Source organism: Saccopteryx bilineata, chromosome 7 (assembly GCF_036850765.1).
Source record: "Saccopteryx bilineata isolate mSacBil1 chromosome 7, mSacBil1_pri_phased_curated, whole genome shotgun sequence".
NCBI lineage: Eukaryota > Metazoa > Chordata > Mammalia > Chiroptera > Emballonuridae > Saccopteryx > Saccopteryx bilineata.
Window position 1 is genome coordinate 12,753,978 of NC_089496.1, and position 25,443 is coordinate 12,779,420.

The following is a 25,443-nucleotide window of genomic DNA, read 5'->3' on the forward strand; positions in this document are numbered from 1 at the left end:
GGGCGTGCCAGGTGGATCCCGGTCGGGCGCATGCGGGAGTCTGTCTGACTGTCTCTCCCTGTTTCCAGCTTCAGAAAAATGGAAAAAAAAAAAAAAAGGGACACAGGGGTGGGGGGTGAGGGAGTTATATTCAGTGGGACACTTGAATCCATGTAAACACAATAAATTAAAAATTAAAATTTTTAGAATTTCTCAACTATATACACATGGATTTAGATATCTCAAAGGTCAGTCACCTCCACTAAAGTTTCTCAGTCAAGTATAGCTATCTCCATTTCTCTCCCAAGGGTATTTTTTGGGAATCTTTCTTTACTGACTTAAATCTCCTGTTGTGTTTTTCTTTCCTGGAAGCTTCTGAGGGTTATTCATTTAGCTTTAGCCATATTTCATCCTAGAGGTTTTCTCCATTGAGTCTATTAGTGGGCTACTGAGAACAATATTACACCTCCATTATATGGGGTGGGCAAAAGTAGTTTTAGCATCGTACATATGGAAAAATACAAATTAATAAATACAAGAGTAAACTGTCTATTTTTTGTATTCACAATTGTAAACCTACTTTTGTCCACACCTATATTTGTTTGTCAAGATAATCATGTATGTTTCCCAATTGATTATAACTCTCCCTCTTTTTCCACCCCTAGCCCCTTCCCTGCCAAATGCAACTACAAACCATGATATAAGGAGTATTAGAATATCAAATTTTCACTTTACTCCTTTCACTTTACCCAGTTTTTCCAGATTACTTACTAAGATAAAAGTCCTCTCTCTTAATCCCTCAAAAGCATAAATATGTATTTCATATATAAAATGTGAAAGATATTTTATTAACCCAATCTATTATATATATAAAATATTAATATACAGAAGTGAGCAAAAGTAGGTTTACAGCTGTTCATATAAAAAGTAATACAATAAATAATAAATAATAATAGAAGAATAAACTGAACTTTTGCCCCAATCTGTATTTGGGGAATACCTAAATGGTCACGTATAAACAGTAATAATTTTTTTAAAAGCTTCAATGAAAGTGAGAAAATGTTTGCTTCAAATAAAATTATCTTAAAGATAAAGTTTTGTATACTTTGGTTTACACCAAGCTACATTTAGAAAGAATTCAAAAATCAACTATAACAGTACACTAGTTATGTAAAATACTTTAAAATTTCAATTATTTATTTGAATTTATAAAAATTCAGTCAATTTTGTTTTTTAAAAACAGAAAAACACCCTTCTTTAGTAATGGTGGTGTCTGCTCTGCTAACTCATTTAATAGTTTCTCCATTGTGTCAACAATATTTCTGTGACACCAAGTGTCTCATACCTTTTTCTTTTCTTTTTTCTTTTCTTTGTATTTTCCAAAGTTAGAAGCAGTCAGGCAGTCAGACAGACTCCCACATGCGCCCGACCAGGACCATGATCCACCCAGCATGCCCACCTGGGGGCCATGCTCTGCCCATCTGGGGTGTTGCTCCGTTGCTGCAGGAGCCATTCTAGTAGTGCCTGAGGCGAGGCCATGGAGCCATACTCAGCACCCAGGCCAACTTTGCTCCAATGGAGCCTTGGCTACGGGAGGGGAAGAGAGAGACAGAGAGATAGGAGAGAGGGAAGGGTGGAGAAACAGATGAGCACTTCTCCTGTGTGCCCTGGCCGGGAATCAAACTAGGGACTTCCACACACTGGGCGTCGCTCTATTGCTTAACCAACCAGCCAGTGCCGGCTCGTACCTTTTTTTTTTTTTTTTTTTTGTGGCAGAGACAGAGAGAGTCAGAGAGAGGGACAGATAGAGAAAGACAGGAATGTAGAGAGATGATTAGCATCAATTATTAGTTTTTCCTTGCAACACCTTAGTTGTTCATTGATTGTTTTCTCATATGTGCCTTGATGGGGGGGGGGGGGCTAGAGTAGACCGAGTGACCCCTTGCTCGAGCCAGCGACCTTGGGTCCAAGCTGATGAGCCTGGCTCAAACCAGATGAGCCCGCGCTCAAGCTGGTGACATCAGGGTCTCAAACCTGGGTCCTCCACATCCGAGTCTGATGCTCTATCCACTGTGCCACCGCCTGGTCAGGCTCATACCTATTTTTAAACAAGATTTACAGGATGCTGAGATAAATTTCCTTTTTTTTTCCTTTTAATTTTTTATTTTATTTATTGAGAGGAGAGAGAGACAGGGGAGAGGAGCTGGAAGCATCAACTCCCATATGTGCCTTGACCAGGCAAGCCCAGGGTTTCGAACCGGCAACCTCAGCATTTCCAGGTCGACGCTTTATCCACTGCGCCACCACAGGTCAGGCAGAGATAAATTTCTGAATCAAATATTGGACAAAGTACATTCAAAGATACAAATTATTTGAGTATAAAAAACAAAAATAAATCAACAAATGATTTTATGAATAAAGATTACCTCTAAAGCCTTTTAACTTCTTTGATCCTGACAGTCTAGGCTACAGGTTTATATGCTATTATGTTAGTTCATAGTATACAACTTTCAGTGCTAAATTATAACATTATTCACCAAAAAAAGCATAGATAGCTTACTGGGTAACTTGAACAGATATTTCATCAACTAATCTGATAGATGGATCAGTATTAAGATATGGAAATAACTCAATTATAAAACCACAGTTAACTTCAGGCATAATGTTTAAATCGTACTATAGATAGTTACTCTGAAGTAATTAACTCTTTTTTTATTTTGTGCTAGAGTGATTATGAGTATTTTGGGTTTTATTTTTTTATTGAATTTATTGGGGTGACACTGGTTAATAAAATTATATGGAATTCAGGTGTACAATTCTGTAATAAATCATCTATATATTGTGTGTTAACCACCCCAAGTTAAGTCTACTCCCATCACCATTTATACCCTTTACATCAGTGGTCCCCAACTCCCGGGCTGCGGACCGGTACTAGTCCGTGGGCCATTTGGTACCGGTCCGCAGAGAAAGAATAAATAACTTACATTATTTCCATTTTATTTATATTTAAGTATGAACGATGTTTTATTTTTAAAAAATGACCAGATTCCCTCTGTTACATCCGTCTAAGACTCACTCTTGACGCCTGTCTCGGTCACGTAATACATTTATCCGTCCCACCCTAAAGGCAGGCCTGTGAAAATATGTTCTGACATTAAACTGGTCCGTGCCCCAAAAAAGGTTGGGGACCACTGTTTTACATCCTCTTCTCCTTTCCTCCACCCTTTTTCCCTCTGATAATCAACCAGTTAAATATCTGTTGTCGCCTGACCAGGCGGTGGTGCAGTGGATAGAGCATCGGACTGGGACACGGAAGGACCCAGGTTCAAGACCCCGAGGTCACCAGCTTGAGTGCGGGCTCATCTGGTTTAAGCAAAAGCTCACCAGCTTGGACCCAAGGTCGCTGGCTTGAACAAGGGGTTACTCAGTCTGCTGAAGGCCTGCGGTCAAGGCACATATGAGAAAGCAATCAATGAACAATAAGGTGTCGCAATGAAAAACTAATAATTGATGCTTCTTGTCTCTCTCTGTTCCTGTCTGTCTGTACCTATCTATCCCTCTCTCTGACTCTCTCTGTAAAAAAATAAATAAAATCTGTTGTCTAAGTCTGAGTTATTTTTTCTTGCTTTAATCCAGGGGTCCCCAAAGTTTTACACAGGGGGCCAGTTCACTGTCCTTCAGACCGTTGGAGGGCCGGACTATAAAAGAAACTATGAACAAATCCCTGTGCACACTGCACATATCTTATTTTAAAGTAAAAAAACAAAATCGGAACAAATACTATATTTAAAATAAAGAACAAGTAAATTTAAATCAACAAACTGACCAGTATTTCAATGGGAACTATGCTCCTCTCACTGACCACCAATGAAAGAGGTGCCCCTTCCAGAAGTGCGGCGGGGTCCAGATAAATGGCCTCAGGGGGCCACATGCGGCCTGCAGTTTGGGGACCCCTGCTTTAATCCTTTCACCGTTTTTACCCAGGCCCATAACCCTCCTCCCCTCTAACAGCTGTTAGTCTATTCTTTGTATCTATGAGTCTGTTTCTATTTTGTTAGTTTATTCTGTTCATTAAAGTCCACATTTGAGTGAAATCATATGTCTTTTCCTGACTGGTTTATTTCATTTAGCATAATGCTCTCCAGGTCCATCTATTCTGTTGCAAAGGGTAAGACTGCCTTCTTTTTATATAGCTGAGTAGTATTCCACTGTGTAAATGTACCACAGCTTTTTTTATCCACTCATATACTGATAGAGAACTAGGCTGCTTCCAAATCTTGACTACTATAAATAAGGTTACAGTGAACATAAGGGTATACATATTCTTTCAAATTAGCATTTCAGGGTCTTAGGATATACTACCTGATGTGGGATCACTGGGTCAAAAGGCAATTCCATTTAAAAATTTTTGAGGTGGCCCTGGCCGGTTGGCTCAGCGGTAGAGCGTCGGCCTGGCGTGCGGGGGACCCGGGTTCGATTCCCGGCCAGGGCACATAGGAGAAGCGCCCATTTGCCTCTCCACCCCCACCCCTTCCTTCCTCTCTGTCTCTCTCTTCCCCTCCCGCAGCCAGGGCTCTATTGGAGCAAAGATGGCCCGGGCGCTGGGGATGGCTCCTTGGCCTCTGCCCCAGGCGCTAGAGTGGCTCTGGTCGCGGCAGAGCAATGCCCCGGAGGGCATGCCGGGTGGATCCCGGTCGGGCACATGCGGGAGTCTGTCTGACTGTCTCTCCCCATTTCCAGCTTCAGAAAAATACAAAAAAAAAAAAAAATGTTTTGAGGTAATTCCATCTGGTTTCCACAGTGGCTGTACCAATTTGTATTCCCATGAACAAGGGTTCCCTTTTATCGACATTCTCGCCACACATGTTTAATTATTGACAACAGCCATTCTGCACGTGTGAGGTAGTATCTCATCGTCTTAATTTGCATTCCTCTGATGATTAGTGAGTGACATGAGCGTCTTTTCATAAATCTATTGGCCATCTGTATGTCCTCTTTGGACAAGTGTCTATTTAGGTCCTTTGCCCATTTTTATTTACTGCTTTTGGTGTTTTTATAACTTCTTTATAAGTTTTGGATATGAACCCCTTATCAGATGTGCCATTGGCGAATATATGCTCCCATTCAATGGAATGTCTTTTAATTTTGTTGACGGCTTCCTTTGCTGTGAAAAACTTTTTAGTTTGATGTAGTCCCATTTATTTTTTTCTTGTTTCCCTTGCCTGAGAAGATACATCAGAAAAAACTGGCCCTGGCCAGTGGCTCAGTGGATGAGTGTTGGCCCGTCGTGTGGATGTCCCAGGTTTGATTCCTGGTGAGGGCACACAGAGGAAGAAACAATCTGCTTCTCCTCCCCTCCCTCTCTCCTTCCTCTTCCTCTTTCCCTCCCATAGCTAATGGCTCAATTGGTTTGAGCGTGGCCCCAGGCATTGAAGATAGCTCCATGGGAGCCTATCAGCCTCAGGTACTAAAAATAGCTTGGTACTTGAGCATTGGCCCCAGATGGGGTTGCCAGGTGGATCCCAGTCGGGGCACATGTGGGGGTCTGCTTCACTATCTTCCCTTCTCTCACCTAAAAAAGACTCTTTAGGCCTGACCTGTGGTGGCACAGTGGGATAAAGCGTCGACCTGGAACGCTGAGGTCGCCTGTTCAATACCCTGGGCTTGCCTGGTCAAGGCACGTATGGGAGTTGATGCTTCCTGCTCCTCCCCTTTCTCTCTCTCTCTCTCCCCCCTCTCTGAAAATTGAATAAATAAAATCTTTAAAAAAAAAAAAAAGGCCTGACCTGTGGTGGCGCAGTGGATACAGCGTCGACCTGGAAATGCTGAGGTCGCCGGTTCGAAACCCTGAGCTTGCCCGGTCAAGGCACATATGGGAGTTGATGCTTCCAGCTCCTCCCCCGTCTCTCTCTCCTCTCTCTGTCTCTCTCTCTCCTCTCTAAAATGAATAAATAAAATAAAAAAAAATAAAAAATAAAAAAAGACTCTTTAGGGTTCTCTATATACAGTATCATATTATCTGCAAATAATGATAGTTTTACTTCTTCCTTTCCAATTTGGATACCTTTTATTTCTTCTTCTTGTCTGACTGCTATGGCTAGGACTTCCAGTACTATGCTGAATAAGAATGGTGACAGTGGACATCCCTGTCTTGTTTCCACTCTTAAGGTAAACGCTTATAGATTTTGCCTACTGAGTATGATGCTAGCTGTGGTTTTGTCATATAAGGCCTTTGCTATATTGAGGTATGTTCTCTCTACTCCCATTTTTCTGAGCATTTTCATCATAAATGGATGCTGGGCCCTGGCCAGTTGGTTCAATAGATAGTGTTGGCCCCGCATGCAGACATCCTAGGTCCAATCCCCAGTTAGGGCACACATGAGAAGTGACCATCTACTTCCTCTCTCTCACCTTCTCTCTCTCTTCCTCTCTTGCAGCCAGTGGCTCGACTGGTTTAAGCATCAACCCCAGGTGCTGAGGATAGCATGCTTGATTTAAGCATCGGCCCCAGACGAGGGTTGCTGAGTGGATCCTAGTCAAGGTGCATGTGGGATGTCTCCCTATCTCCTCTCCTCTCACTTAAAAAGGGGTTGCTGGCTGACCTGTGGTGGTTCAGTAAATAAAATGACAACCTGGAATGCTGAAGTCACTAGTTTGAAACCCTGGGCTTGCCTCGTTAAGGCACATACGGGAATTGATGCTTTCTGCTCCTCCCCTGACTTCTCTCTCTCTCTCTCTCTAAAATGTATAAAGTCTTAAAAAATTTTTTTTAAAGGGGGCGACCTTGGGCTCAAGCTGGTGACCTCAGGGTTTCAAACCTGGGTCCTCCGCATCCTAGTCTGATGCTCTATCCACTGCACCAACGTCTGGTCAGACTGTCCTTCATTTTTTTTCATGTGGTACATCACGTTTATTGATTCATGGATATTGTACCAACCTTGCATCTGCGGAATAAATCCCAGCTGATTATGGTATGTGATCTTTTTAATGTATTGCAGGATCTAATTTACTAATATTTTGTTCAAGACTTTTAGCATCTATGTTAATCAGGAATATTGGCCTATAATTTTCTTTCTTTGTAGTGTCTTTTTCTGGTACTGGAATTAGGATAATGTTGGCCTCATAAAATGAACTTGGGTGTTATTCTCTCTTTGACACTGCTTTAATCATCATACCTTGTCAAAACATCTGAAATTATTCTTTACTATGTGAAGGTCCACACAAAATGCATGTATGATTTCAAAGACCAGGTGGAAGGAAAAGATGAGTACAAAGACATATTACTATATTAAATAGGCCTTATAGGCTCTTACTACAAATAAGAGTAATGTCCAACACTAATCTTTGTACAAATGTAACCAAAGAAATGGTCAGGTTTGTAACCATTCCCTATGTCAGAAAAAAATCACTCTATCAAATACCACACTACATAATGTTATAAAATACTTCTCTTATTCTTCTGAAAATTTTCTCTGTTGCACCATGACTCAAACTATTCTCAAAAAACAATTTATTGGCGATGAGGAGATAATCACTTGTTGAATTAAAATGATAGTTTTATATGCTATTCTGAGCCAGCAGCAGTTAAAATTTCTTAAGCCGCCTTCGGTTGTTCCAAGTGAACTGAAAGACCGTTTTCTTTCTCTAGTGTGTGCTGACTTGATCAGAGGTGCAAATAAAAAGAATCTCAAAGTGAAAGGACCCATTCGTATGCCCACCAAGACTCTGAGAATCACTACAAGAAAAACTCCCTGCGGGGAAGGTTCCAAGACTTGGGATCGGTTTCAGATGAGGATCCACAAACGTCTCATTGACCTGCACAGCCCTTCTGAGATTGTTAAACAGATTACTTCCATCAGTATTGAGCCGGGAGTTGAGGTTGAAGTCACCATTGCAGATGCTTAAATCAGCCTTTTTAATAAATTGATTATCAGTTGTTAAAAAAAAAAAAAATTTATGCCCACCCCAGACAAAATTGCTTGTGCTGTTATCCCATTCCTTTTCTTCACTCATTCATCCTTCTAAATCTGATCAAATTCTACCTCCTCTAAGACGTAGCTTCCTTAAAAATCTTTGTTTGGACAAAAAAGTGTTGAAGGTTGATGTCTCTTCTAGCTGTTATGTAGTAATAAATCTTTCATTTAAATAAAAATGCAGCCTGACCAGGTGGTGGCGCAGTGGATAGCACAGACTGGGATGTGGAAAGACCCAGGCTCGAGACCCCGAGGTCGCCAGCTTGAGCATGGGCTCATCTGACTTGAGCAAAAAGCTCACCAGCTTGGACCCAAGGTTGCTGGCTCCAGCAAGGCATTACTCGGTCTGCTGCAAGCGCCTGGTCGAGGCACATATGAGAAAGCAATCAATGAACAACTAAGGTGTCACAACGAAAAACTAAATGATTGATGCTTCTCATCTCTCTCCGTTCCTGTCTGTCTGTCCCTGTCTATCCCTCTCTCTGACTCTTTCTCTGTCTCTATAAATAAATAAATAAATAAATAAGAAATAAAATCAGAAACACACTGATTTAAAAAAGTAAATGAAAAGCAAAGTAAGGTCTAATAAACAAAGATATATACTTTCTATTTATCGGTTCATAAAAGGAGTATTGTATTTGTAATACTGATTTTCTTTCATGGAACCAATGCACACAGTCTGTGTATTTTGGGCTAGAGAATAACACCTAATCTGAAAAGAAATATTAAAGGCAAGTAACTTCTCAGTAAACCTGTATTTACAAAAACATTTGTGCTATTGTGAAATCTAACAGATTCCCTAAAATTATAATCTTAATACTAATATATAGCCACTTTAGAACTTCCTGATGGGTACAACCAACCCACCTTTATGTCCTTTAGCCCAACTTTTTAAATTTTAGGGTTTCTTAAATTTAGCAAGTACCCATAAAATCTCTACTATTTCTTGAGCATTTGGGGAGCTTTTTAAAAAAAAATATTTAAAAGGTCCTTTAAATACCAAATTGAAGTGTATTTGGTAAGTGCTTCTTATTTATTTGACTATTGTGCCTCATAAAAAAATCAACGATATACAATCTATTTGGATGGTTTAACTTTCTTATTTACTCATGAAAATTTTACCATCAACCAATCAGGCTCCTCTCAAATATGCATATGTTATTACTGACCTCTAATAAAAACATTAACTAAATAAGTGTTATATCAAAATAATGCACAAAATGATATTCAAATAACTTAAAACAGGGGTTGGGAACCTTTTTGGCTGAGAGAGCCATGAACACCACATATTTTAAAATGTAATTCCGTGAGAGCCATACAATGACCCGTGTATATTACGCATTATCCAATAAAAATTTGGTGTTAGCCCAGAGACAGCTGTGATCGGCTCCAGCCACCTGCAATCATGAACATGAGCGGTAGAAAATGAACGGATTGTAATACATTAGAATGTTTTATATTTTAACGTTATTTTTTTTTTTTTATTAAAGATTTGTCTGCAAGCCAGATGCAGCCATCAAAAGAGCCACATCTGGCTCGCGAGCCATAGGTTCCCGACCCCTGACCTAAAACTTTAATAGACCTTCAAAATGATTTTACTTAGGAGATTAAAATTGCTAACCGAGACCTGCCGGATAGCTCAGTTGGTTAGTGAATCATCCCAATACGCTAAGATTAAAGGTCCCATCCCCAGTCAAGGGTATATACAAGATTCAACCACTGAGTACAGATATAAGTGGAACAATAAATCAACGTTTCTCTCTCTCTCTCCCCTTTCCTTTCTCTCTCTAAAATCAATTAAAAAATTTTAAAATTTAAACTAAAAAAATTGCTAACTAAACTTCACCAAAATGCTATGAATAAAATTTGAAAAACATTAAAGATGTTTCAGGCAGTATCTGATCATTTAATAAAAATATTTACTTACAAATACTAATATTGTACTGTTCTAGGCACTGAGGATACAACAGTGAACAAGAAACATGGTGCCTGCCCTGATGAAAGTTACACCGCAAAGAGAGAAGATACAAAATGAGTATCAAATAAGATAATTAATTTTTTTTAATTTATTAATTTTAAAGAGAGGAGGAAAAGAGGGAGAGGAGGAGGAAGGGAAAGAGAGAGAGGAGGAGGCAGAAAGAGAGAGATTTGTTTTCCACTTAGGCATTCAATGGTTGATTCTTATATGTGCCCTGACCCAGGGATTGAACCCCCAACCTTAGTGTATTTGGATGAAGCTCTAAACAACTGAGGTACCTGGCCACAGCTCAAATGAGATAACATTAGTGCCATGAAGGAAACAAACAGGGAGATGTGATTTGGTACGGGGTAGGGACTTTTGGAAAAGATGGCCAATGAGGTCTCTTCTGAGATGAGATGTGAATTGAGATATGAAAGATAAGCACAGCCAGCTATGCCAAGAATTGCGGGAGGACAGCCTGAGCAGAGGTAAAAGCAATACAGAGAATGAGTAAAATGAAAGTATTTTTCAGGAACAGAAAGGAAGTCAGTGTGACAAGTGTAATGGAGACAGGCGACACTGGTTCAAGGTAAAATATGAAAGGGAGGTAGGAGCCAGAGGGTCACAGATGCCATAGCAAATAATTGTATTATAAAGACAGGAAGTCACTTTATATAAAGATATAAAGATCATAAGCAGTATTGATCTAATTTGCAAAGACCACTCTGACAGCTATGTAGAGAACAGACTGTAATGAGAGCTCAGAGTGGAAGTGTAAGGCCGGTTAAGAAAGTCTGCAGAAGATGACAGTTTAGTAAGCTCAGGAACAAGCAGCAAAGATGGCAATAAGTGGGCAGTTTTGAGTTTTATTTATGGGTGAAATCAACAATATTTGGGAATTGACTAGGATACGGCAGGATGGGGATAAAGATTAGGGAAAGAAATCTGTGATCTGGCCTGAACCAAGAATCTAGGTTTTGGGCTTTAACCATTTCCCGAGATGAACACACATAAAAAATAAAGAGGTCTATAAAAGTAAATACAAAATATTAGTTTTAGCCCTGTTAAGGTAACAATACCTCCTAGATCAGGGGTCCCCAAACTACGGCCCGCGGGCCACATGCGGCCCCCTGAGGCCATTTATCCGGCCCACGCTGCACTTCCGGAAGGGGCACCTCTTTCATTGGTGGTCTGTGAGAGGAGCACATATCACTTGTTACGGCTAGCAGTGACAAATATGGAACCGGATATTGACCATCTCATTAGCCAAAAGCAGGCCCATAGTTCCCATTGAAATACTGGTCAGCTTGTTGATTTAAATTTACTTGTTCTTTATTTTAAATATTGGATTTGTTCCTGTTTTTTTTTTAAACTTTAAAATAAGATATGTGCAGTGTGCATAGGGATTTGTTCATAGTTTTTTTTTATAGTCCGGCCCTCCAACAGTCTGAGGGACAGTGACTGGCCCCTTGTGTAAAAAGTTTGGGGACTCCTGTCCTAGATATAAAAATAGTCAAATGGGTGTTTCAATACATTAGTCTGAAGCTTAAGATAAAGATGGTTACATAAGTATATGCATTTGTCAAACTCGAACACTAATATAAGATCTGTGACTTTCACAGATCATTTCAATAAATCTATGTGACTGACTTTTATGTACCTAAGAAGAGTACAGTTAAACAGAAAAGGGTCAAGCCTATTATTATTCAGAGGAAGAGAGAACAGAAAATGAGTAGAAAGAAAGCCCTGGGCACTGCAGATAGCTCGGCTGATTTAAGCATCAACCCCAGACAGGGGTTGCCAAGTAGATCCCAGTTGGGGCACATGTGGGAGTCTATCTTCCCTTCTTTTACTAAAAAAAAAAAAAAAATAGGAAAGGAAAAAAAGAAAGAAAGAAATGACGCTGGCAAGGACAATTTCAGTGAAGTGGAGGAAATGACAGTCTGAGTGGAATGAGAAGAAATGACTGATAGAGAAGAGGGCATGGATAAAAAATTACCAGAGATTGATAACTGACTCCCATTATTCCATCATCCTCCTCCTTTTGCAAAAATTTTTGTCCAAAGAAAGATTTTTCCTATCCTATCTTACAGCTAACAGTGGCTGTGACTATATTAGATGGAACTTCTAGTTAGGTTCCTTAAAAAAATATGACTCAGTTGGAGAAAGCCCTATTGTTCTTCCCTACCTTCCCATTTTCTGCTCCTTGGAATGCTGTTTTAATGGTTGAAGCTCCAAAAGCCGCCACGTAAAAGTGACACTGAGAACAAAAGCCAGGTGAATTCACCATACGAGTTCTGGTCTGCCTACCTCATTACTTTCTACATCCAAGAATGTAGTTTTAGTCACTGTTATTAACAGTCAAACCAAATTTAACTGATACTGATGGTTATATAATTACATATGGATTTCAGGGCAAGTGACTACCCAAAATGTGCCTCAGTGGTAAGCAGACTGTTTTGAGCTAAAGGCAACCAAGACCCTCCAGGCTCAAAAGAAATTTCTGCCTCCCCTTCACTACCTAGAAGAATATAACCTATCTGTATGGCATGGTCAACTTTACTGAAAAATTGCTCTTCTTGCCTTCCTGCAAAGACTTCTTCCCCTCTGAAGTTCCAAGGTAATCCTTACCTAAGGATGTCCTGTACCTCATTTTTCCCTTTCTGCTTTTGACTATCTCATGTATGTGGGGTCTCTGACTCTTTCATGTATTTGGGATTCCCATACATATGTATGTAATTAAATTTGGTCATTTTTCTTTTATTAAAGATCTCAGGTTTATTTATTAGCTTCTGAAGGCATCTAAGAAGTAAGTTTCTTTCTCCCTGTGAAAGCAGCTATGTAGCAAATCTGATTGGTTCAGGGGGCCACATGTCAGGGCTGACAAGCTCAGTGACCCAAAATAAGCTCACAGGATGATCTGATCATAAATCCCAAACTGGGCAGGTCACAGTGGGTAGGCATGCATGAGGCCTATAACTTTCTTAGTAAAAGAGTACCTCTTCATTTTACTTTTTATCCAATCATAGAAATTTCTCCACCTTGCCTTCTGCCTCCTTAATCACCACCAAAAGATCTCATGTAATCTTCCTTAATCTCTTCAATTCCAAATGCATAAAAAGGACTATAAAACTACCATTCTCGCCTGACCGGGCGCAGTGGATAGAGCGTCAGACTGGGATGTGGAAGACCCAGGTTCGAGACCCCAAGGTCTCCAGCTTGAGCGAGGGCTCATCTGGTTTGAGCAAAAGCTCACCAGCTTGAGCCCAAGGTTGCTGGCTCGAGCAAGGGGTTACTCGGTCTACTGAAGGCCCATGGTCAAGGCACGTATGAGAAAGCAATCAATGAATAATTAAGGTGTTGCAATGCACAACGAAAAACTAATGATTGCTGCTTTTTATCTCTCTGTTCCTGTCTGTCTGTCCCTGTCTATTCCTCTCTCTGACTCTCTCTCGGTCTCTGTGAAAGAACAACAACAACAAAAAACTACCATTCTCTGCAGCATTTTCCACTCCTTTGAGATCTTGCTTTTGGGCATGACTCAGTTGGGCTCAAATTAAACTTAGTAATTTTGCCTGACCAGGCAGTGGTGCAGTGGATAGAGCATCAGACTGGAACGCAGAGGACCCAGGTTCGAAACTCCGAGGTCGTTGGTTTGAGTGTAGGCTCACCCAGCTTGAGCGCGGGGTCACTGGCTTGTGCATGGGATCATAGACATGACCCCATGGTCTCTGGCTTGAGCCCAAAGGTTGCTGGCTTGAAGCCCAAGGTCGCTGGCTTGAGCAAGGGGTCACTCGCTCTGCTGTAGCCTCCCAGGCAAGGCACACATGAGAAAGCAATCAATGAACAACTAAGGTGCCGCAATGAAGAATTGATGCTTCTCGTCTCTCTCCCTTTCTGTCTGTATCTGCCCCTCTGTCTCTTGTCAAAAAAAAAAAAAACCACAAAAACTTACAATCTTTTTCTCAAGGTTTGGACGTTCTTATGTTGACAATCCTCACATATAATATTTTGGTTCATGCGTTTGTTTTTTTCATCAAAATTTTGTAAGCATTGTTCTCCTGTATTCTGGAATTGACCATAACTGAGAAGTCTGTGTTTGGCTAGATTCTAACTCTCTCATCCCACCCCTTATATAGGTCATGTTCTTTTTGGCCAGATAACAAAATAATTCTCTCATTTTTTAAATTAATAACTACTAGGTAGTTACTATTTTAATCATTTCATAATTTTTTCTTGGTAGTGACTTTCAACCTAAAAATGTACTTTTTATTTCAGAAATTTATGTCCATTATATTTCTGAATGCTTTTTCTGTTCCACTTGTTGGAGTCTCTATTCCAGAAATAGAAATTATTTTTATGTAGGATAGTATTTTCATGGACATCTCTTCATTTCTTTTTTCTTGTAGCATATTTGTGAAAGTTGCTACGCCATTAAAAAAAATCTTGGCCCTGGCCGGTTGGCTCAGCGATAGAGCATCAGCCTGGCGTGCGGGGGACCCGGGTTCGATTCCCGGCCAGGGCACATAGGAGAAGCGCCCATTTGCTTCTCCACCCCTCCCCCTCCTTCCTCTCTGTCTCTCTCTTCCCCTCCCGCAGCCAAGGCTCCATTGGAGCAAAGATGGCCTGGGCGCTGGGGATGGCTCCTTGGCCTCTGCCCCAGGCGCTAGAGTGGCTCTGATCGCGGCAGAGCATCGCCCCCTGGTGGGCGTGCCGGGTGGATCCCGGTCGGGCGCATGCGGGAGTCTGTCTGACTGTCTCTCCCCATTTCCAGCTTCAGAAAAATACAAAAAAACCCAAAAAACTTGTGTTTAATATGGGAAGTGCTAAAAAGTTCCTACTTATTCTGATATTCAAAATATTCTTCCCATCTTGGCCAAATAGCTCGGTTGGTTAGGACATTATCCCGCAGCACAAAGGTTGCTGGTTCAATCCCCGATCAGGGCACATACAGGAACAGATCGCTGTTCCTGTCTCTCTCCCTTCCTCCCTTGCTAAAATCAATTCTAAATAAAGTGTTCTTCCTGACAAGTTCAACATTCTTTTCACTTTAGCTGAGACCATTTTTATTTCTGTGCACACACATTAGCTTGAGAACTAGATACTGATTTTAATGTTTTTCTATCACCTGGAGATGCAGAAAATGGGAGAAGGGAGAGCTTAATGTTTTGTAGGCCATCTCTCTCCTTAATCTGGCGTAGGGATGTGGGGCTGGAATTAAAGCCTTGCCATATACACCTGTACCTTACTCTTTCATTGGCCTCCAATGTTTAAAGCATTTGGCATACACTGTACACCCCCCCCTTTCTGTCTACCTCTATGCTTTTTCTGCTCTCTCCTCTGCCACCTATTTCTCCTTCTCTCATATGGTTTTAGTGAAGGAAAATCCCTACACTTATTTTTTAACCTTTATTTTTAAGTACCATAGCAAATGCATTTTCTTAAGTACCAACAGTTACACTTTTACTTCTTATTTCTAACACAAAACAACCAGTTTCGGTTCTATTTATATATTCAAGATACTAAACAGAATAAAAACCAAAGATAAAGATTTTCTGTGAAACTGTTCTAACTACCTCCAAGAAAAAATAAAATTAGATCATTTTCCCTCCTCAAATCTACTCGTTGCTATCTACTCAATTTGCTACTCCAACAATAAATCCTAGAATCCTTCTTGTCTCTCTTCCTTTCTCACCACTGCCAAGTCTATTCCTGGCACACGGAAACCACTCAATAAATATGAAGAGATATATTAATATAGTCTATCTGTCATACTGCCAAAAGCACTACCACAGACTTGGTACAAGACCACACCATCTATTATCAGGACTACTCTTTTTTCTTTTACATTTATTTATTTATTTTTAAGACTTTATTCATTTTAGAGAAGAGAGAGAGAGAGAGAGAGAGAGAGAGAGAGAGAAAAGGGGGGAGGGGCAAGAAGCATCAACTCCCATACATGCCTTAACTTGGTAAGCCCAGGGTTTCGAACTGGCAACCTCAGTGTTCTAGGTTGACGCTTTATCCACTGCGCTACCACAGGTCAGGCCAGGACTTCTCTTAATAGTCTGTAATCATTTCTTTACTTTTACCATTTGTTGGGCAGATAAAATATATTATGCTCACTTTGTTAAAGTTGGCGCTGCCCCCGTGGAAGCCCATCACTCAAGTTGATTGCTTGGGATGGGCATGATTATGTTAATATGTGTTGGGGGAGGGCTTTTGCACCAAAAGGTTTTAAAAGGAAAAGAGATTACATTGTTCTGGAAGAAGAGTTCTAGAAGGAGCCCATGCTGTAGGAGAGCAGAGCAGAGAAAGGCCAAGTGGAGTAGGCCAAGATGGTAGAGTGCTGAGGGAGAAGCCAGTTTGTGCAGAGTTTGGGTAGAGAGAAGGAGATGGGAAGCAGAGGTGATGTAAAGCCAGTATCCACGGCCACTATCACAGCCGCCTGGCCCATGCAGGTTCACACTTGATTTGGACAGTCGGTAATGAAACAATGAAGCCAAGAACTGGTGGGCCATCATCTTTAATCCTAGCTTGCACCGGCAGGCAAGTAAAAACACACACTGGGCTCCAAAACTCACTCATTCAATGCTCACAAAGGTACTTATCCGAGTTTCCTAGAATCAAAGGTTTCTAGCTCACCAGACTTACTCACCTCTGTTCCCCATCTCCTTCCTTCTCTCTGCACAAACTCTGCACAAACTGGCTTCTCACTCAGCACTCCACCATCTTGGCTGCTTCTCCTGGCCTCCTCCACGTGGCCTTTCTCTCTTTCTCTGCTCTCCTCTCTAATGTTAATCTCAGGAACGGAGAGAGCAAGCTCCTGGTCTGCCCCACTTTATAGTGCAGAAATCAAAACCTTTAATCCAATATACAAAATAGGTAAGTCTCTAATACAAAGTCACTTATCTGAGGCATGATGGGATTGCATCACCCCACATCAAAAAGGGTGGGAAAGGCTTGGTCCTAAAACCAAGCCCAGGCTACAAGGATCCTGCTTGCCCACAGCCCGCCCCCAACACACATTAATATCACCTGGGTGATGGGCTTCCACGTGGGCAGTGCCATTTTTTTTTTTTAATTATTTTTTTATTTTATTTATTCATTTCAGAGAAGATAGAGAGAGAGAGAAGGTGGGGAGGAGCAGGAAGCATCAACTCCCATATGTGCCTTGACCAGGCAAGCCCAGGGTTTCAAACCAGCGACCTCAGCGTTCCAGGTCAAGGTTTTATCCACTGTGCCACCACAGGTCAGGCGGGCAGTGCTATCTTTAACAAAGTGAGCATAATATATTTTATCTGCCCAACAGGTGAATAAGGCTGGGGAGCTAGAGACCTTTGATTCTAGGAAACTCGGATAAGTCAGTAGCTTTGTGAGCACTGAATGAGTGGGTTTTGGAGCCCAGTGTGTGTTTTTACTTGCCCACTGGGTGCAAGCTAGGATTAAAGCTAATGGCCCACCAGTTCTAGGCTCTGTTGTTGTTTCATTACCATCTGTCCGAATCAGATGCGAACCTGCATGGGCCAGGCGGCTGTGATGGTGGCATGGCTACTGGCTTTACACCATTTATCTTTCTAAAATACTGAACTCATCGTGTTTCTCTGCTCAAAAGTCTCGTATTTATTTCCCATTGCCTAAGAAAAGACTTTAATCAGCACAGTATACAAAGGACCCTTCTTTTATAACCTGGTCATAGATTTATCATATGCCTCGCTCTATGTATGTCTTTCCTCGGACTGTTTCTGAGTTATAGCCTTTTATATTAAACCAGCAATCTATTTAAGTAAAATGCTTCTCTGAGTTCTGTGAGCTGCTCTAGATTTTAATGGATCCCAAGAGGAAGCTGTGAGAACCTCTGATCTACAGGATTGGCATCTGAAGGGAGTAAGGAACAATCTTCTGAGAATAAGCCAATAACCTGCGGGATGTGATATGTTAGAATAGAGTTGAAGAGTATAGGACACTGTTGGGCAAACAAGTTTGTAACAAGTGTTATTTAGGTTTGTTCCCTTGTATTGAGGCAGAACCATTTGCATATAGCCTGTGGAAGTGTAAGGCCAGGAGCCATGGCTGTCACTATCAAAGCAGCCGCCTGGCCCATGCAGGTTCCCATTGGATTCAGGCAGATGGTAAAGAAACAGCGGAGTCGGAGGATTGTGGGCCATCCTATTTATTGGTGTCTCACCAAGACAGGCAAACCACAAAAGAAGACAAGGGAAAAGCAGAAAACCAGCTTTTCCCATGAAGGGCAAGGGATCAGGGAAGCCCCTGCAATCGTGATAGCAGGAACTGTGTGAGCCAGCTCCTGGTCTGTCCCACTTTATAGTGTAGAAAACCAAAATCCCTTAATCCAATATACAAACAAGGAAGTCTCTGATACAAAGTCACTTATCCAAGGCATAATTGGATTTCTCATGAGAGTACACCACCCAGATCATACAATCAGTCAAGGGTGTGGGGAAAAGCTTAGTCCTAAAACCAAACCTTAGGCTACAACGACCTGGCCTGCTTATAGCCTGTCCCCCACACCCAATATAAGTCACAAGCGAGCAAACATATATATCATATTTACAAACTTATTTGACCAACAGGAAGGCTGGTGAATTTGCCCTCAGGGCAGCAGATTGCAAATTGTGGATTGCTTGCCTCCATAGGGAGGAGCAGATGTTTGCCAGAGAAGGAGTATTTCCACCCAGCCTGTTTTGCTGGGGAGTGCTGAGGTTGGTAGGTGCTAAGAGAGTGGAGTCTGGGTTTGGGAGCTCTGAGAGAGGGGGAAGCAGTTTTCCCTGCCTGTTTGCTCATCTGCCGTTGAGACTTTAATAAATGGAATGGCCCACCATTTTCTGGCTACACAGTTCCTTTACCGTCTGCCCAAATACAATGTGAACCTGCAACTGGATGGCCACGGCGATGGTTACTGGACTTACAGACACTCAGCTGGTGTTGGACATTTGCTTGGTGGTGTGAAAAAAAACATACGCACTAGAATTAGTACTAGAATTATACCCTTAAAATATGCATCTATAGAACTTCATTAAAAATTACAACTTGAAACAAGTTTTAGTTTTCAATTTCCAAATAGTTATAGCTTCAGTAAAATGGAATCCTAATATTCCTAAACATGATTCAATTATGTTGTGATATGGTGCTGAAGAATTGCAAAAATTGTTAACATTAGTATGTGTTGGGCAGATAAAATATATTATGCTCTCTTTGTTAAAGATGGCGCTGCCCACGTGGAGGTCGTTGCCCAGGTGATATTAATGTGTGTCTCTGTGGGCTGTGGGCAGGCAGGATCCTTGTGGCCTGGGGCTTGGTTTTAGGATTAAGCCTTTCCCACCCTTTTTGATGTGGGGTTGTATTAGAAACTTCCCTATTTCATATGTTGGATTAAAGGTTATGAATCTACACTATAAAATGGGGGCAGAACAGGAGCTTGCTCTCTTGGTTCCTGAGATTATCATTAGAGGAGACAGCAGAGCAGAGAACACAAGGAGGCCATGTGGAGTAGGCCGGGAGAAGCAGCCAAGATGGCGGAGTGTTGAGTGAGAGGCCAGTTAGTGCAGAGTTTGTGCAGGGAGAAGGAAGGAGATGGGGAACAGAGGTGAATAAGTCTGGTGAGCTAGAAACCTTTGATTCTAGGTGTTGGGCAGATAAAATATGTATTATGCTCACTTTGTTAAAGTGGCGCTGCCCACGTGGAGGCCGTTGCCCAGGTGATATTAATGTGTGTCTCTGTGGGCAGGCAGGATCCTTGTAGCCTGGGGCTTGGTGTGGGATTAGGCCTTTCCCACCCCTTTTGATGTAGGGCGGTACAATCCAATCATGCCTCAGAGAAGTGTCTTTGTATTAGAGACTTCCCTGTTTTGTATATTGGATTAAAGGTTTGGATTTCTACACTATAAAATGGGGGCAGAACGAGAGCTTGCTCTCTCTTGGTTCCTGGGATGATTAGCATGAGAGAGCAGAGAGAACACAGCAGAGAGAACACAGCAGAGAGCAGAGAAAGGCCACGTGGAGTGGCCAGGAAAGGCAGCCAAGATGGCGGAGTGCTGAGTGAGATGCCAGTTTGTGTAGAGAGTTGGTGCAGAGTTTGTATCTGGGATAAGGAAGGAGATGGGGAACTGAGGAGAATAAGGCTGGTGAGCTAGAAACCTTTGATTCTAGGAAACTCGGATAAATCAGTAGCTTTGTGAGCACTGAATGTGAGTGGGTTTTGGAGCCCAGTGTGTATTTTTACTTGCCCGCCGGGTGCAAGCTAGAATTAGAGACTATGGCCCATCAGTTTTTGGCTCGGCTGTTTCTTTACCGACTGTCCGAATCCAATGCGAACCTGCCTGGGCCAGGAGGCTGCTGTGATAGTGGCCCTGGACTTGGCTTCTGGCTTTACATTTGGCGTAGTCTGTGGCAGGATTCGATACAGATCGGCAAGGAGCCTTTGAGCGGTGGAGTAGAGGACTGGCTAGTGTTAGGGTTCCCCATGGCTGTCCTTTTGGGGATTGTAGGCTGGCTGACTTTTACAGCCATGCGTGAGGAAACTGAGAGCTCTGTTGTTGGGCAGATAAAATGTATTATGCTCACTTTGTTAAAGTGGCGCTGCCCACGTGGAGGCCGTTGCCCAGGTGATATTAATGTGTGTCTCTGTGGGCAGGCAGAATCCTTGTAGCCTGGGGCTTGGTTTTGGGATTAAGCCTTTCCCACCCTTTTTTGATGTGGGGTGGTACAATCCAATCATGCCTCAGAGAAGTGACTTTGTATTAGAGACTTCCCTATTTTGTATATTGGATTACAGGTTGTGAAGCTACAATATAAAATAGGGGCAGAATGGGAGCTTGGTCTCTCTTGGTTCCTGGGATGATTAACATGAGAGAGCAGAGAGCAGAAAGAGGCCATGTGGCCAGGAGAAGCAGCAAAGATGGCGGAGTGCTGAGTGAGATGCCAGTTTTTGCAGAGTTTGTATCCGGGATAAGGAAGGAGATGGGGAACTGAGGAGAATAAGGCTGGTGAGCTAGAAACCTTTGATTCTAGGAAACTCGGATAAGTCAGTGGCTTTGTGAGCACTGAATGTGAGTGGGTTTTGGAGCCCAGTGTGTGTTTTTACTTGCCCGCCGGGTGCAAGCTAGAATTAAAGATGACAGCCCATTAGCTCTTGGCTCTGTTGTTTCTTTACCGACTGTCCGAATCCAATGTGAACCTGCATGGGCTGGGCTGCTGTGATGGTGGCCCTGGCTACTGGCTTTACATCTGTGGAAGAGGTTGCCCGGGACCTGCAAACAGAGCAGTGCAAGGAGCTGGAGCAAACGCAGGAGAAACCGATGCTGACCCTGGAGCTGGAGGAAATGCTGGAGGAGGAGGCCGACCAGGTGTTCGAGATTCGCCTGGAAATGGAGCAAACGCTGGAGGAGGATTCAGAGGTTTGTGAGTTGCATGCAGCTTGCCTTGGATGTTGCGGAGAGCCAGCAGCGGCAGGAGGCCGGGTCCAGAGTTGCAACGTCTGTGGAGCAGAAGGCGGCAGCCTGGGGCTTGAGCCTGGCAGTGGGAGCTGGTGTTTTCAGTTCCTCTTTGGAGGATGAGAATTGGGCCGGAGTTGTGATTTGCAGTCTCCAGAAGATGGAAGCCCAGCTGGAAGGAGCACCTACTGCGGCCCTGGTAGGTCTGCAATTTTGGGACATAGGGCTGGACGCCATGTGCCCCTCTTTGGGACAGTGTAAGACCTGCCAGGATGGCAGGGATGAGGGGGGTGGCTGACGCCCCATGTGCTTGGACTGATTTCCTGGACTACGACCGGAGTGGGCACTGGCTCCTTTGTTGGATGGAATTACGGATTTCAGATTTTGGACAATGTGAAATACCCTGATGGGGGTGGGGGGTGGCTATTCTGGAAGCACTCCCCTGCCCCGGGAAACTTTTCCCGTAGGCCGAGGACATTTTGCGCTTTGGGCAAAGTGCTCAGAGACTGGTAAAGTGTACCTTTGTAATTGTTGAAACTGTATGATTTTTGCTGTTGTAATTTGTGTAATGTTCTAATTTCCTTGCACAGGGATGCCGGTGGTATAGATTGTGGGTAATAAAGTGAGCATAGGGGTGGATTGTTGGGCAGATAAAATATGTATTATGCTCACTTTGTTAAAGTGGTGCTGCCCACGTGGAGGCCGTTGCCCAGGTGATATTAATGTGTGTCTCTGTGGGCAGGCAGGATCCTTGTAGCCTGGGGCTTGGTTTTGGGATTAGGCCTTTCCCACCCCTTTTGATGTGGGGCGGTACAATCCAATCATGCCTCAGAGAAGTGTCTTTGTATTAGAGACTTCCCTGTTTTGTATATTGGATTAAAGGTTTGGATTTCTACACTATAAAATGGGGGCAGAACGAGAGCTTGCTCTCTCTTGGTTCCTGGGATGATTAGCATGAGAGAGCAGAGAGAACACAGCAGAGAGAACACAGCAGAGAGCAGAGAAAGGCCACGTGGAGTGGCCAGGAAAGGCAGCCAAGATGGCGGAGTGCTGAGTGAGATGCCAGTTTGTGTAGAGAGTTGGTGCAGAGTTTGTATCTGGGATAAGGAAGGAGATGGGGAACTGAGGAGAATAAGGCTGGTGAGCTAGAAACCTTTGATTCTAGGAAACTCGGATAAGTCAGTAGCTTTGTGAGCACTGAATGTGAGTGGGTTTTGGAGCCCAGTGTGTATTTTTACTTGCCCACCGGGTGCAAGCTAGGATTAAAGATGATGGCCCACCAGTTTTGGGCTCCGTTGTTTCTTTACCGACTGTCCGAATCCAATGCGAACCTGCCTGGGCCAGGAGGCTGCTGTGATAGTGGCCCTGGCCTTGGCTTCTGGCTTTACACTAGGAAACTCGGATAAGTCAGCAGCTTTGTGAGCACTGAATGTGAGTGGGTTTTGGTGCCCCATGTGTGTTTTTACTTGCCCGCCGGGTGCAAGCTAGGATTAAAGATGATGGCCCACCAGTTTTGGGCTCCGTTGTTTCTTTACCGACTGTCCGAATCCAATGCGAACCTGCATGGGCTAGGCTGCTGTGATGGCAGCCCTGCCTACTGGCTTTACAGTATTTTAAGAGGAAGAGTCAGGACCCCTTACCCCTCCTTTCTGAAAAGAAAAAAAAAAAAAAACACAGAAAGAGATTAAAGGGACTGACCAGGCAGTGGCGCAGTGGATAGAGCATCGGACTGGGATGTGGAAGACCCAGGTTCGAGACCCTGAAGTCTCCAACTTGAGCACAGGCTCATCTGGTTGGAGCAAAAGTTCACTGGCTTGAGCCCAAGGTCGCTGGCTCGAGCAAGGGGTTACTCGGTCTGCTGAAGGCCCGCAGTCAAGGCATATATGAGAAAGCAATCAATGAACAACTAAGGTGTTGCAACACGCAACGAAAAACTAATGATTGATGCTTCTCATCTCTCTGTTCCTGTCTGTCTGTCCCTGTCTATCCCTCTCTCTGACTCTCTGTCTCTGTAAAAACAACAACAGCAACAACAACAACAAAAAGAGATTAAAGGGGCAAAAGTTAGTAACTAATCATAGTTTAACTATAATTCTCTGGAAGGACTAAGGCCACTTGCTAGCAAGGAAGATAAAAGTTATCTGAAAAAATTCCTCTTCCCCTTCAATAAGATCCTTTAGGAAACAATGTTTACATATCCTACACTGATTCTAAACTCTTCCTCCCCTCCTGGAGTCCTGAGAGTGAGTATACTATACCTCTAGACAAAGGGATCCTGAGCCGATTCCCCTTGCTTGAAAAACCTGTGTTCTGTAATATTTTATATACTTTCTAATAATCATCCCTTTTGAAATTCTTTATATGTATAAAACTTGTAAACTAAAGCAAGCGGGGACTACCTTATTACGTTTTCCTAATAAGCTAGCCCCAACACTTTAGCAAAGGTAATTTCTTTTTTTATTATTATTATTATTTATTCATGTTTGAGAAGAGAGAGATAGAGAGGGAGAGAGAAGGGGGGAGGAGCAGAAAGCATCAACTCCCATATGTGCCTTGACTGGGCAAGCCCAGGGTTTTGAACCGGCGACCTCAGCATTCCAGGTCGACACTTTATCCATTGCGCCACCAGAAGTCAGGCAGCAAAGGTAATTTCTTATCCTAAGCTAAAACTTTTCATTATTGTGGCAACAAGGATAAATGTACACCCTAGATTTGGGAATGTCTTTGATAGGTAAAACAATATTTAATCCCTACTGTGTTGATATGTAAAACAACATTTATCACTACTGTGTAAAACATTTATCACTATTCTGTTATTTTATAAGTTTTGATATGTAAGAATGTTTTTCCTTTTCGGCCCTGGCCGGTTGGCTCAGTGGTAGAGTGTCGGCCTGGCGTGCAGGAGTCCTGGGTTCGATTCCCGGCCAGGGCACACAGGAAAAGTGCCCATCTGCTTCTCCACCCCTCCACCCCTCCTTCCTCTCTGTCTCTCTCTTCCCCTCCCACAGCCAAGGCTCCATTGGAGCAAAGTTGGCCCGGGCGCTGAGGATGGCTCCATGGCCTCTGCCTCAGGCACTAGAATGGCTCTGGTCACAACAGAGTGATGCCTCGGATGGGCAGAGCATCGCCCCCTGGTGGGCATGCCGGGTGGATCCCGGTCTGGCGCATGTGGGAGTGTATCTGACTGCCTCCTCATTTCCAACTTCAGAAAAATACAAAAAAAAAAAAAAAAAAGGAATGTTTTTCCTTTTAATAGATCCTATAGATAAATGTTGCAAGCTTATCAGTAAATAACTTTTGTCAGGCACCCCCTCCTTTTCCATCCAACCTGTATGTGATCATGTCTATATAATTAGCCTCAGAGCTATATTCGAGGCTGCACGATTTGGGTAGGCTGTACCCCGTGTAAGTCATATATGTAGGTGGCTTATTAATAAATCTCCTAAAATTTCTTCTGTATCCTGCCTTGATCTCTCTGTGTAACCCATGGATTGAGCTACTTTGGAACAATGTGAATATATTCTGAAATATTCATTTAACATATTGGACCTCTTACTTGATACAATCCACTTTCATTATTTGCATATTCTGTTATTTACAAATATGCCTACTAGCAAAACTTTATTTGTAAGCTTGAAATCAATATTTATAGTACTTTTGCAGACATGCAATGTACCAAAAAATTTGAGTCGCCTGACGTGCATATTTCCAGCTGGGGTAGAACAGAGTGATATACTGTCTTCTTTAAACAGCTCTCAAACTGTATAAAAGTGTGCTTTTATGGTCTACTTACTGATGCTCTTTTGCACTTTTTGTTTAAAACACTACCCAAGAACAATATAGAAGTGCTATCTAATGCTCCTAAATGACTCAAAGTAGTATTTTTAATCATTGTTGTAAATATTTTCCAATGATGATAAAAATAAAAAAATAAAAAACAGAATTACTACACCTTTAGAGAAATAAACACTTCTCATTAATTTCCCCTAATAATCTAGTCATGTGTTTCACACTCCTGCTGTCATTAAGAAGTGGGTTTATAAAAGAAGAATATGCAATTAGTTGCTTACCTTTTAAG

At 42.5% G+C, this 25,443-nt stretch overlaps 2 protein-coding genes and 1 non-coding gene across 6 annotated transcripts in view; 2 read left to right on the forward strand and 1 right to left on the reverse strand.

The window, feature by feature from the left end:
• The window catches only part of PHTF2 (putative homeodomain transcription factor 2), a 173,311-nt gene that overhangs the window by 133,123 nt on the left and 14,745 nt on the right, over positions 1 to 25,443 (reverse strand). The window contains exon 2 of one of the 4 annotated variants that reach the window (XM_066240563.1): positions 5,766 to 5,917. The exons of the other annotated variants lie outside the window; for them this stretch is intronic. The gene's annotated coding sequence lies outside the window, so the exon portion shown is untranslated. The remainder of the gene's footprint in view (positions 1 to 5,765; positions 5,918 to 25,443) is intronic. 4 annotated transcript variants of the gene reach the window in all.
• On the forward strand, positions 7,494 to 7,559 carry LOC136311425 (small nucleolar RNA U54). The gene has a single exon (XR_010726810.1). It is a non-coding gene; the product is annotated as a small nucleolar RNA U54 (small nucleolar RNA).
• On the forward strand, positions 7,528 to 7,884 carry LOC136310755 (small ribosomal subunit protein uS10-like). The gene has a single exon (XM_066239650.1). The coding sequence runs from the start codon at positions 7,528 to 7,530 to the stop codon at positions 7,882 to 7,884; it is 357 nt and encodes a 118-aa protein (XP_066095747.1).

What these genes read in the sequence shown, in the direction of transcription:
- LOC136310755 (XM_066239650.1), top strand. Translation starts at nt 7,528, where the DNA reads ATGATAGTTTTATATGCTATTCTGAGCCAGCAGCAGTTAAAATTTCTT.